Consider the following 11502-nt stretch of genomic DNA (forward strand, 5'->3'; position numbering starts at 1 on the left):
CAAGAATAACATAATTACCACATATACTACAGTATATACAACCACTCCTTCACACAGAATTGATCTTGGTCCTTCAGACCCTTTAGTTTCCTTTTTGGTCTCTTGCTGTCTTGGGTCTGAACAACAAATAATCAATTGGACTGACTTTTTGCGGACGAGGTGACTACACTTGTGTTCTATTTCTGGCAAGGTGACTACTCTAAGAGTAGTCTTAATTTCCTTCCCAAGGGACATCACACTAGAAAGTGGTAGGTTAAGCTTTAAGTGGATTCTTTCACAGTCATCTTCCAACTTGTAGAGGTCAATGACAATTCTCAGGCAGTTTTGTGAGAGCTTTCTGACCTTGATCTTGAGGATGCTGCTACTACTGAACGTTTTTCATGTGTTTCCGTCTTTTGTGCTCCAGGGAAACAGGAAACCTTCAGAGGTTTTCGTATACTTCCAGGGGCTTCTATTTGACTTCCAAAGAGCGGAATGTTATTGTAGATTTGTTGGATTTTATTTAAAGGGATTCCTTAAGGGATGAATAAAAGTGACCCTCATTTTGTAGAATTCAATTAACCATGACAAATACGATTGTTGTTATGATCATGGTATCACTTTTTAAGGCACATAATCTATCTAACTTAAATGTTTTTGTTTCTACTTCATAAGGGTTTTGAATAATGTGGGAGACACTGTATGAAGATCACTGTTTGCTGTAGTTTTGTCCACACCCTATTACGCATTGTATGGATCACACCCAAGACACTTAATATAACATTTCTTGTTTCAACAATTTAAAACCAAGACAAACAGTTTTTATTTAAATATTAAATCAATGATCTGGCCTGAACACATTTAAAGTGAGACAGCTGAACATTTGTACATGGAAACTATGCCCAGATACTGATCTCTAGGACAACCATATATACAACAGAATACATGAGAGGATAACCGCATTAAAATTAGTGTGCCTGCACAGTTATCACTAAGTCAGCTGGTTTGTACTCATTCAGTCAAAAGACTGGGAAGCAATATAGAGAGAAATGCTAACACAGTCCTTGCTGAAAGGAAAAATAAATTATCTCAACATATCACAGGCTTCTATTTCAAACTCAGCTCTACTGTAGATCCATTCTTTTTTTATTTTCACTCCTATCTATGGAATATGTAAAGCAGTATTCTGAAATTACTTTTTTTTCTACATAAGCATATCATCCAAAGACTTAAATGCCAAAGGGGCTACAGTATGTGAATAATTAAGATAACATCCTTGTTTTTGGGTGAGACCAGCATTTTTTGTACATGTTTCATTGCTGTATAAATTAATTTGGCTTTCTATATTCATCTGCAGGGATTTGATAAATGGTAACTGCAATGCAATTTAATTTTTCTCACAACGGCTCATCACAAAAGTGTAACCCGAAATATACCATGCATCCACATATTTTAGATTGCAAAACACAGACATTGCACATTTTGCACAAGTTTAATTCCAATTGTTTTTATCAGTTGAGAAAATACATTAGTCAAGAAAGAGTATTTAGGATACGCACTTACTCCTCAGCCTGTAACTGCTACAGTATATTAAAGGCTGAACCACCTCTTAAACCTTATTGACTCATTGCTACACTTCACTCATTATTGACTGAATGGACTAAGCACAGCAGTTACTGCATCTTTCAAAATACAGTACATTTTGCTAAGAAACTCATCCAACCCTCAATATTGTCTAAACAAACACTTTTTAAAGTCTTGGAAGCTCATTGTTGATGATCCTTCACAAACAACATATGAAGCAACAATTACTTTGCCAATACTGTTTCCAACACCTCCACTGAAAACCTGCTTCTGTCTTCACTGTTATGCATTTCATTATCGTGCAGTACCTCTTTCACAGCACTCTAGAGCGACAATCACTTACACCAGAATCTTGAAAATTTGCATTTCTTAAGCTTCCGGCGTGCTCAAGTTGCTGGCATCATGCCATACCTACACCAAACCAGCTTGTGCAGATTTTATGTTTAAATGAGAAATGGAAAGTCCATGTCCATCTTCATAAGTCTATAAAGTGGAAGCCACCTGTTGCACTGTTGGTTTGGAGGCCACATGCACATTGACTCTCAATGGATGTTGAGTGATGGGTGATTTTCCATTTGTGGCCCTGTGATCAGCTCCCACAGCTTCAGAGACGTTTGTGAAGCCTTGTTCTCTGGAAAGTAGAAAAACATATAAACGTCACTGCAGGAGGAGCCAGATAGAATGCAACAGCCCACGACTTCTGGACGTCTTTCATGTACTTCAGCATCACTCATGCGGACTTGGCCCTCTCTTACTTCAACAGCTGTTCGAGTTCCCGTTTGATCTTGCCGACTATCGGAGGACCCTGGAAGGCGAACGCAGTGTACAGCTGGACCAGTGAGGCTCCGGCGCGGATTTTATCGAGAGCATCCTGCCCACTGCTCACACCTCCGACGCCTATTATGGGAACCTTTCCTGGTGGGAGAAAGCAAGAGACACGAGCGTGCAAGTGTCACTCCTTTGACAGCACAAAGCAACCCAGGGCCTGGTCCATAACTCCACTTTCAGAAACAAAATCTATCAAATCTAATCCAGATTTTAACAGGCACTTCACCAAGTCCAAAGGCTGAGTAATTATAAGCAACGGCTTTGTAGCGCTACTTTTACAAGATAAATGCATACATTTATAATGCCAGCATCAACAAAACCTACTATGTTACAATGTCCTGATGGACCTTTTAGTGTGCTAATGGATGCATGCATCAAACCACATGAGTAACAGGTGTGGTACATGTGAATGCCATGTTTACATGGCTCAGAGGGTTGTAATTGTAGGACTGGCATGTTAGATTGGCAGTGTGAGATTATGAAAGTGTGCTGGAGCACACTATCATTGCAAAATGAATGCGTTTTGAACTGCAATGTGGTATAGTTCCGATTTTAGTTTTGCACAGGATTTCCCCTATAAGATCTGCAGCGTTCCTTTAATTAATTCTCAGCTGGGCTGTGCCACCTCTGAAGACTGCCTACCTGCGGTCAAGCGGTACATCTCCGACACCATCTGTGTTGACATCTCGCGGAGGGGCGTGCCGCTAAGTCCCCCCGTCTCCTCTCGCTGGGGGTCCTGCAGCGTCGCAGGTCGAGAGACGGTCGTGTTGGTGACAATCAGCCCATCTACCCCTAGCTGAAACAAACAAACACACACACACTCAGGCAAAAAGCCAGGGCCCCTAAGCAGACCCGCATGCTAAAATATAGCCTTTTTTCCCTGTCGATGAATGAGGAGCCCATGATTTTTATTACCATCACTGTCTTATATCTGTAGATCAGAAATATTACAGAAAAGGAGATGTTCTCCCATTACATCAATCAATCAAACTTAAGTAGAATTATTATGAGAAACATGTTAAATTGTGGTGGGGAGGAACAGCTGCAAGACAAAAAAGGAAAAAGACCCATTACCTTCATGCAGAATTCGTCCAAAATGAAACACAAACTGTGAACGTACTTGCCTTACTAGTGTTAAACTAGTGTTTAATATTTGAAAATAACCAACACTTGGAATCAGCTTATACAGTATATAGTGAATATGTATATACTTCTATAGATGGTGAAAAGGAGCTTTGTTATCATAGTAAGAAGCAATGCTCCAGACAGGTGGTGATTGCTTATTTTTGTACTGCATTTAAATTTGATTCTGGGAACTAGAGCATCATTTGCATATCCATTTCTCCTTCGTAGATGTGAACACAAAAAGGAATTAATTGGATTCAATACCTTTGGAATATTCCACAACTGAGCGTCCTGATGTGAATGATTTAATGTACTGTATATAAGTGATGATGCTCCTGTCTTACCGGTACAGTGTAGAGGATCACTTGCCCAGGAGTAGAACCGCCCCAGTGGCCAAGTACCAGCACGTGCTCTTACCTCAGTGATGACCTCGGCGATGTCCTGCTTGTCCTGAGGGCTGAGGTCAGGAGCGATCTTCACCAGCACAGGAGGCCTGGGCTCACGCTGCAGGGCGTCTCGCACCTTCAGGACCTGGAGAGACGCTCAGGGCTCACAACCGCTACTCCATCTCGCACTAAAGAGTTACTGATTGCCGTGAATATGTAGTGGGAATAGGGATGTCCAACAACAAAGGCCTCACGCATATGTTCCTTAAATTTGTCAAAATGCTTTCGTGCTAAAGTTGAACCACAGAACTTAGACAGCAATACAAGCCCTTGCTGTTTGTTACATGCCTCTCTCAGGATACAAAAAGTGTTGTGTCTTTATATAAAAAATCACAGAAGTAAGATCTTTGTTAGCAGGAAAATATTTGTATTTACTAACATTATTGAAGCTCTGGCTCTTCTTATCAACAGGTTAAATCTCTAACGTAAACCTGAAAACACAATTTGGTATTACAGCACGTACTGTATGTATAACCTTAAACAGGTTTATTATCCAGATCAAGCGAAAGATAACCTGCCTTTGCCATTTGCCTTTATAGAAGACAAACGAACACGTTTGAGACTCATTTCCTGCACTCCTGTATTTTGATCAGCTGTCACAGCTGACAGGAGTGACAAGCAAGTAAAGTGAAGTACAGCTGAGGCCCGACACTTCCTTACTCTGTCCAGCAGGTGTCGCAGTTCTGCCTTGCCCTGCAGGTCCCTCAGCCCAGGGGTGTTGGGGCTGCTCACATTCACCACCAGGTAATCAGCCAGAGGACCCAGCGTCCGAACACCCTCCAAGTAATCTGAAGCCGCATCGCGGGACAGTTTATTCTTGCCCAGATTGATCCCGAGAGGCTGGCCAGCTGGAGAAGACAGGGACCACCCCACAAATGAAAGGTGATGCGTTTCGTGTACTTAAGACTAAAGACTATTCTCTCAGCTTAATATTTAACTATGCAACATATGATACTGGCTAGAATCCAAAATATTAGTCAATATTCCAGATTCCTGGTTAAATTTATCCTTCCATCCATCAATTTTCTAAATGCTTCACTAACTTCAGGGTCATGGTGGAGCTGGAGTCTATCCCAGCAAGTAAGAGATATGGCCGGGATTAAATGTATATAAAAAATAATCATTCTTCAACTGCGTTACTGTATTTTGATCTTCTGTTCCTATTACATTTATTGCTGCAGGAGGACAGCCCAGAAGGGATGTAATGTTACCTTTTGTCAGCTCAATCTGTGATGCTTTCCTTGCTTTTAGCCTCTCTTGGACTGCTGCATGACCACAGCTGTTAAAACCATACCTTTAAAAGACGATATGTAGTAAGCTTGTGACTAAGGTGTTATAGAAAAGAAAGATTTCACTACTGTCTCTAATAAAACCATACAAATTGTGCACTTGTAAATGGAATTTCCTCTCAAATGAACAAGACATGGCAAACTTTTTTAATAAAATAATACTCATTGTTTTAATAATTTTAACAATACTTCCAGTTCTCTCCCCTATTCACTTGCTTTTGTTAGGCATGTGTTCCTCTGGATATTTTTTCTTTATTTTTAGCTTGAACCACTACTACGAGGATGTTTAGCAAACTAGTGTGGCAAAAGGGTTACATGTTGTTTATACGAAGACTAAAATAATTGCATGTCGGTTCTATCCTCAGCTCAAACGAAGGTGACATTTGCTATTCAAAACCACAACAGAAACAAGCGGCGAAAACCCAAACTCTCAATTTGCATGGCAGAAAATATTGGCCTGTGTTTTGAAGTACTCCACATATCCCTCAAACCAAAGCCATGGTTGGAATTCTAGATTTGCAAGCAATTTATTATCAAACAGGTACTGTTAAAATAAATTTAATAAAAATCTACTACGATTAAGCCCCAAGCTATGGTCATGCTGTGCTAATTTAAACTACATGGAAATGTACACGACAATTTGGATTCAAAGGTACCCGAGTGATCAATGTAATAAGTTTTCTGTCATAATCAGTGCACAACTGTAAGAGTTGTAATTTGAAAGTCTGTGGTATATTACACTTAAACTAAGCAGATCAGAGTCAATAATATTCAATTGAGATTTAAATTTTTCAATTAACCTGCTCAGTCATTTCACAAATGCACAGATGAGAACACCTATAAATGCATGCAATTTTGAATATGGCAACGCGGGTAATATTTTGTTTAATCTGAATGAATACTTCTCTGCTTTTTGGGTCTCATACACCCATAGTTCAATTTCTCTGAAATAGCTACAAATTCTCCTCAATGCATAAAGATGCCCAAATGAGAAGCAAAAGTGCTTAAATCTACATCAAGTTCTTGGTTGTATTTTAATTAATTACGTTTATATACAGATTTCTGCCTTGGCCTGGCAAGGCCACAGACCTGTACCTGTGGCCATTTGTGAGATGGACATGACAGTGTTAGAGACTTTAAAGTCAAAGGTTTATTACTGCTGCTCTATCAGCTCTCCAGCACTCCAGATGTGCTCATGTTTAGCCTGATGAGCACTCTGATGCTCAGCCCTTAAGGCAAGGCTGGCTTCTCGTGGTCTTGCAGGACGGGTACCTCTGTTCAACTCATCTCTGAAGGACCTGAACACCCAGCTGTAATGCTTGCAGTTTAACAGCCTGTGCTATCTCTTCAGGTGCCGGGGCTTTAAAGAGGAAAACCTGCAAGGTGCAGAGTGGAAGGGCTGTGGCATTCCCAAGCCCTGTATTCACAATTCTGGGAAACTGCAGACAAGGGTCCTGGAGCTCCTGCGGTGGTACCTGTTGATGACCGCCTGGTCGGCAGCCAGCCTGAACACTCGTGGCTTGGGGTTCCCCTCCTGCGGCTGAGGGGTGACCGTCCCCACCTCCACGAAGCCGAAGCCCAGCCCGTACAGCCCGTCCACAGCCTCCCCGTGCTTATCGAAGCCCGCAGCTATCCCCAAGGGGTTCCGGAAGCGCTGGCCCAGGATGTGCACCTCCTGAGGGGAGAGACGCTGATGGGACCGGGCGAAGCAGAGCCTCCTCAGTTTCTCCTAAAAAGGACCTGCATATCCTCATTTCGCATCTCTGTATTTCCATTGGACATCCTTGCTCACCAGTGATATAAGTTTAGTCTTTTTGCTTAAGTTGCCATTTCATATCCCATATATCAATGGTATTTCAATTTCCAACACTCAGCTCTCTACCTCTCTTTCAAACTCCTATTGTCCACTATACAGTACAAGCCTTCCTCTAATGCAAGCATGTGAAGTTCTGCTGGGGTGTACTCAATCTTTGCTGCTTGCCTTGCTTTTAATGTCTCCTCGACTGCTGCATGGCTACCTTGACCTTAACAATCTCCAATCAAAGCGGCATGCTGTCATTAGTGAAGCTGATTACCAAAGTTTATATACTGACAATGAATCTGTTATTCTTCATTCCTGCCAATATATTTATTTGCTGCATAATGTGTTTCTGCTCTCTATTACAGGAGAAGCCATTAAAAAAAGAAAGAATAAAAACTCCTACACAAAAAGAACAGGCCCACGCCCTCGTCCCTTTCCATTCTGTCGACCTGGGATCGCACGAAACGCGTTTTGAGCTTCAAGCGCTTTAACGGGATTTCAAATATAAATGTTTCCTAACCCGAAGCCCAATTATTACGAGATCTCGTGGCAGTGAAGCATGCTTGCCACAAAATGGCCAAAGGATGAAGCAGCTGATGTCGGTGTTTTTCTGAGTCATTAGCTAATGATCGCTAATCAGTGTCCCTTACCTTGCGTGAATGCTAATTCTGTTTAGCCCTGAGGGAGGGAAAGGATAACCAGCTGGCCGGGTGCCTCTCTTTGCCAGTCCCCTCCCAGACTCACCAGCGCAGCAGAGTCCTGGTGCTGGCACCTTGGTACGAGCCCCAGCGCCAGGAGGCGCACTGCTAAGACATGGGCAGTCTCTGCTCCCACAATCCTCTGCAGCGTGGGCATCAGGTGGTTGGCGTAGAAGCGCTCGTCGCCCACGGCGGTGAGGTAAGAGACGAACAGGAGCCCGCCTGAGCCAATCACTTTTACCGCCTCCTTCAGGCGCTTCTGCAGATCAAAATACAGTTTATTCAAGTCTTAAAGACTTTGACAGCTTCCTGTGATCTGTAATTCCATCAGTGATATGTTTTCATATATCTTTCAACTTTCCGATTACATTGTAGCATTTTTTTTAATTTATGGTTATAAAACATGCCAATTTAGTGTTTTTAAATCAATATATCCAGTACATCAAAACTGATCAAATATCCAATCTGAGCCTCACACCATTCTATAGAGTGTTCAGAGACAGGATGAAAAAAAGTGGAAACTAAACCTGTAAAAAGATTTTAAAAAACAAAAATGAGCACATTTTGTGATTTTAAAAAACAAAAAATAAGCTTGGCTTGACTAGCAATTGTTGACGATGAAAATTAATCTAAAGAGAATAACTCACACGGACACAGCGTGTCACTTTCAACAGTACAGTTCTCTACACCACTGCCTTTACTTTCACGTTGATTAAACCCGAAGTATGACTCATTCACCCTGGGATCCATTGGAAGTAGCAAACAAAGACCAAGATGCCTTCTTTTAAAACACGAGAAACTATATTGCTACATTTCAACGTTCAATATTTCAATGAAGAAACATTGGCCGAGTCTCCACAGGTGTTTTCAATCTCTCACAACACACAGACAGCACAAAAACACTCGGCACACTGATCCGACACCCCTGGCAACCACATTTAAAAGGAAGAAACAGATGGGTCATGTGCTTATAGAATAGACAAGGCATAATCACAACATTCATGGCACTCTCTACTACTGACTGTTAAATGGTGTTCATTTAACATTTCTATAAGATTACTATTAGAATAGTTCTCTAGCTTTCTGTTTCAAACAGGAAACCCCAAGGACATTTGAAATACAAATTTGCAAATGATGCAGCTGAAAGGTGTCATGCAAACGAGAAGAGGCTCTCAGATGAGTGCCTTGACCTCACACCTCTTATTTGGTCAGCTACAACACCACAGTCCGTTTCAATGGGGTTTTGCTCCCCTTCAGTGAAAAAGCCCCCCCCATCAGTTCCAATAAAAACGGGGTGGAGAGAAGAGACACCTTACAAAATCCGCAATTTATGACCGCTTCAAACTGTTGCGTATCCATGAAAGTTTAAAGAAAGTGACAAAGGCTTTGACAGGGCCAGGCAGGGACTAAATAAGGCAAAATAAATCCTCCGAAGAATGAAATCTGTAAAACATACAGGCTTGTAGCATTTAGTAGAAAAAAAACTCAATTTACACTATAAGACTATATTTTTTCAGCTAAACACTAGAAACAATAGAAAATATAGCCTCAAGCTTCACCATTTCAGTTCAAATATAACATTTCACACATACATTTTAGTTTTAAGTTGGGTTCAACAAATCTGGTGTTTCCCACCATACCCTGCTATTCAGCATTTACTATATGTTCCTGCTTGATCCAATCTTAAAATCACATGGTCTAAATGATCATTCGTATACTGAAGATACTCAAATCTATGTCCATACGACATGGTACTTTCACTAGTCATGGCCATAAAAGGGTCTGCATTAAAGACTGACGACAAAAAGGAACAAACACTTCATTACCCAAAGAGCTGTAGGAGTATTGGAACAACCTATCCAGCCATGTTGTTGAAACGGATATCCTGCTTTCTTTCAAGACACAGCTGGTTGGGATCCTTGAATTTACATGCTTTTTATTTGAACATTTTTTGGTTTAGCACGCCTCAGAAACGTATACCACTTCTAAGGCTGATTTAGGGTGAATCACTTCTCCATTTAACTGGGGTTTCAAGTTAACACAGGCCACGTATCGGATTGCTTGAGATAATAAACACTTTGTATACCTACTTACACACCAGGATGAACAGCACACTCTGCTTTTTATGTCTTCTTTCAGCCACCCTTCATCTCTCATTCCCCCTTACTAAGTCGGTACAATACCTTACCAGTCTCGGTACTTTAACTTATGTTTATATTATATAAAATCTAACATAAAAGCAATGTATTTCTAAAAGTTAGCTACTGTGTAAAAATGTTTTAATGAAAATCAATGCAAAGAATATGTAGATAAACATTAATATCAATTCCATAAAAAATTTCCACCATTCAGTTACAAAAGCAGTAAACAATTTATGATCAGCTAAAACTAAATAAGAAAAATATTTGTCATGTTATTACACTTTGAACAGAATTAAAAGGCCAAGACGTGCGTTTTTGGACACTTGTGTACACATTTTCTATACCATTCACTCCCCATGCTTAACATCAGTCATCACATTTATTTCACGTAATCGGGTTCATGAAACCAATAAACATTAACAAAGACTTAATTTAATATGATTTTAAGAAGGTATGCAATATCTTGCATGAAAAAGTTGACATTTTTGGAATTTTAGCCCTATAGTTTGAATTAAACCCTGATCGCAACCCCTACTTACACAAATCATTTTTCATTTTAAGTTTTCACAAACGCATTTCTACTGTAAACCAAGAACTGCTTGTTCTATCTGGAAAACACAATTTCATCTTACACTTTCTGCAATGTAGGATTTATCAATCCAAAACAGTGTTCTCCGTGTTTTCCAAGGTGATGACATAACAGCCTCCCTATCCCAAACTCCTATTGCTTAAAGCCACAGGAATGGAATTAGTTTCGATCAGAAGTCGTTCAAGGCTGCTGCTCACTGATATAGCTGTGGAGTTCCTAAGTTATAGACGCTTAGTAGAGACGGGCTTCCCGTGTTCTTCTCCTGTCAAGAAATATTTTTAGCACAACTTTGCTGAAAAGTCCGCTATATTTCTGCTGCTGCTCCTGTGACTTCCACGTGGTCGTGCACGCTAAGTTCCGGGCTACCTTTGCTCTTTTCTGATTGGCACACAACATTCCGAAATTACACAAGCAGACTGAGTAATGCAGTAAATTGTGCTTTTTTTCATTCGAATTCACCCTGCAAATTTGACCTTTTAAAGTGTTATCAAAGCGTAATTACTTCTTCACGAAATTGATCGCTACTACCAGTAGTAGTACTAGGTCAGCATAAGCCCTCGGTACATTACAGCATAAAATAAGTACACCTTGACATTTTTCAGTCTTGCACTTTCCTGAAAGCGATGAGTGCAGTGCAAACTGCTCATTGCAGACTAATCAATCACATTTCACGTGCTTTGGTAAAATAGATCTTGTCAGCGAGGACAAAAAAACCCCACCATTATTCAAGAACATTACTTTACAAGCACTTCGACCGGACACTCCTTGCTTTCTCAAATATAATAATGCGACTGCACGAAGCACCGCATTTCTTGTTACCTTCAAAAGTTGCGCAGCCATCAGGATCGTTATATAGTGTGGTCAACAACACTGCAAATCTATTCCGCTCCAACAAAAGTGCTCATTCAAGGACTGGAGTGAAAACTTCCTGATGAAAACCTCGCGATACACGAGACGAGACGTTCGTTCATGCAGTGATTCACACCCGCATCTGTGGGTGGTGAGACGAGCTCTAATATAAT

The 11502-nt window shown here is 40.8% G+C and overlaps 1 protein-coding gene across 2 annotated transcripts; it reads right to left on the reverse strand.

Annotated features, from left to right (window-relative positions):
* Positions 1-778: 778 nt before the first annotated feature.
* dhodh (dihydroorotate dehydrogenase) lies at positions 779-11441 on the reverse strand. Of its 2 annotated transcripts, none has more exons than XM_088613787.1 (9): positions 11300-11441; positions 7797-8009; positions 6727-6926; positions 5174-5256; positions 4623-4810; positions 3934-4047; positions 3034-3187; positions 2319-2478; positions 779-2194 (listed from the first exon to the last, which is right to left on the reverse strand). In XM_088613787.1, the coding sequence occupies exons 1-9, from the start codon at positions 11318-11320 to the stop codon at positions 2047-2049; spliced, it is 1281 nt and encodes a 426-aa protein (XP_088469913.1). In that variant the 5' UTR covers positions 11321-11441; the 3' UTR covers positions 779-2046. The 2 variants fall into 2 exon arrangements, with proteins under 2 accessions (XP_088469913.1, XP_088469912.1); XM_088613786.1 differs by lacking the exon at positions 11300-11441 and adding an exon at positions 10524-10985.
* Between the last annotated feature and the right edge of the window lie 61 nt (positions 11442-11502).

The sequence above is a fragment of the Lepisosteus platostomus genome, chromosome 20 (genome assembly GCF_059453375.1).
Source record: "Lepisosteus platostomus isolate fLepPlt1 chromosome 20, fLepPlt1.hap1, whole genome shotgun sequence".
NCBI classification, from domain to species: domain Eukaryota; kingdom Metazoa; phylum Chordata; class Actinopteri; order Semionotiformes; family Lepisosteidae; genus Lepisosteus; species Lepisosteus platostomus.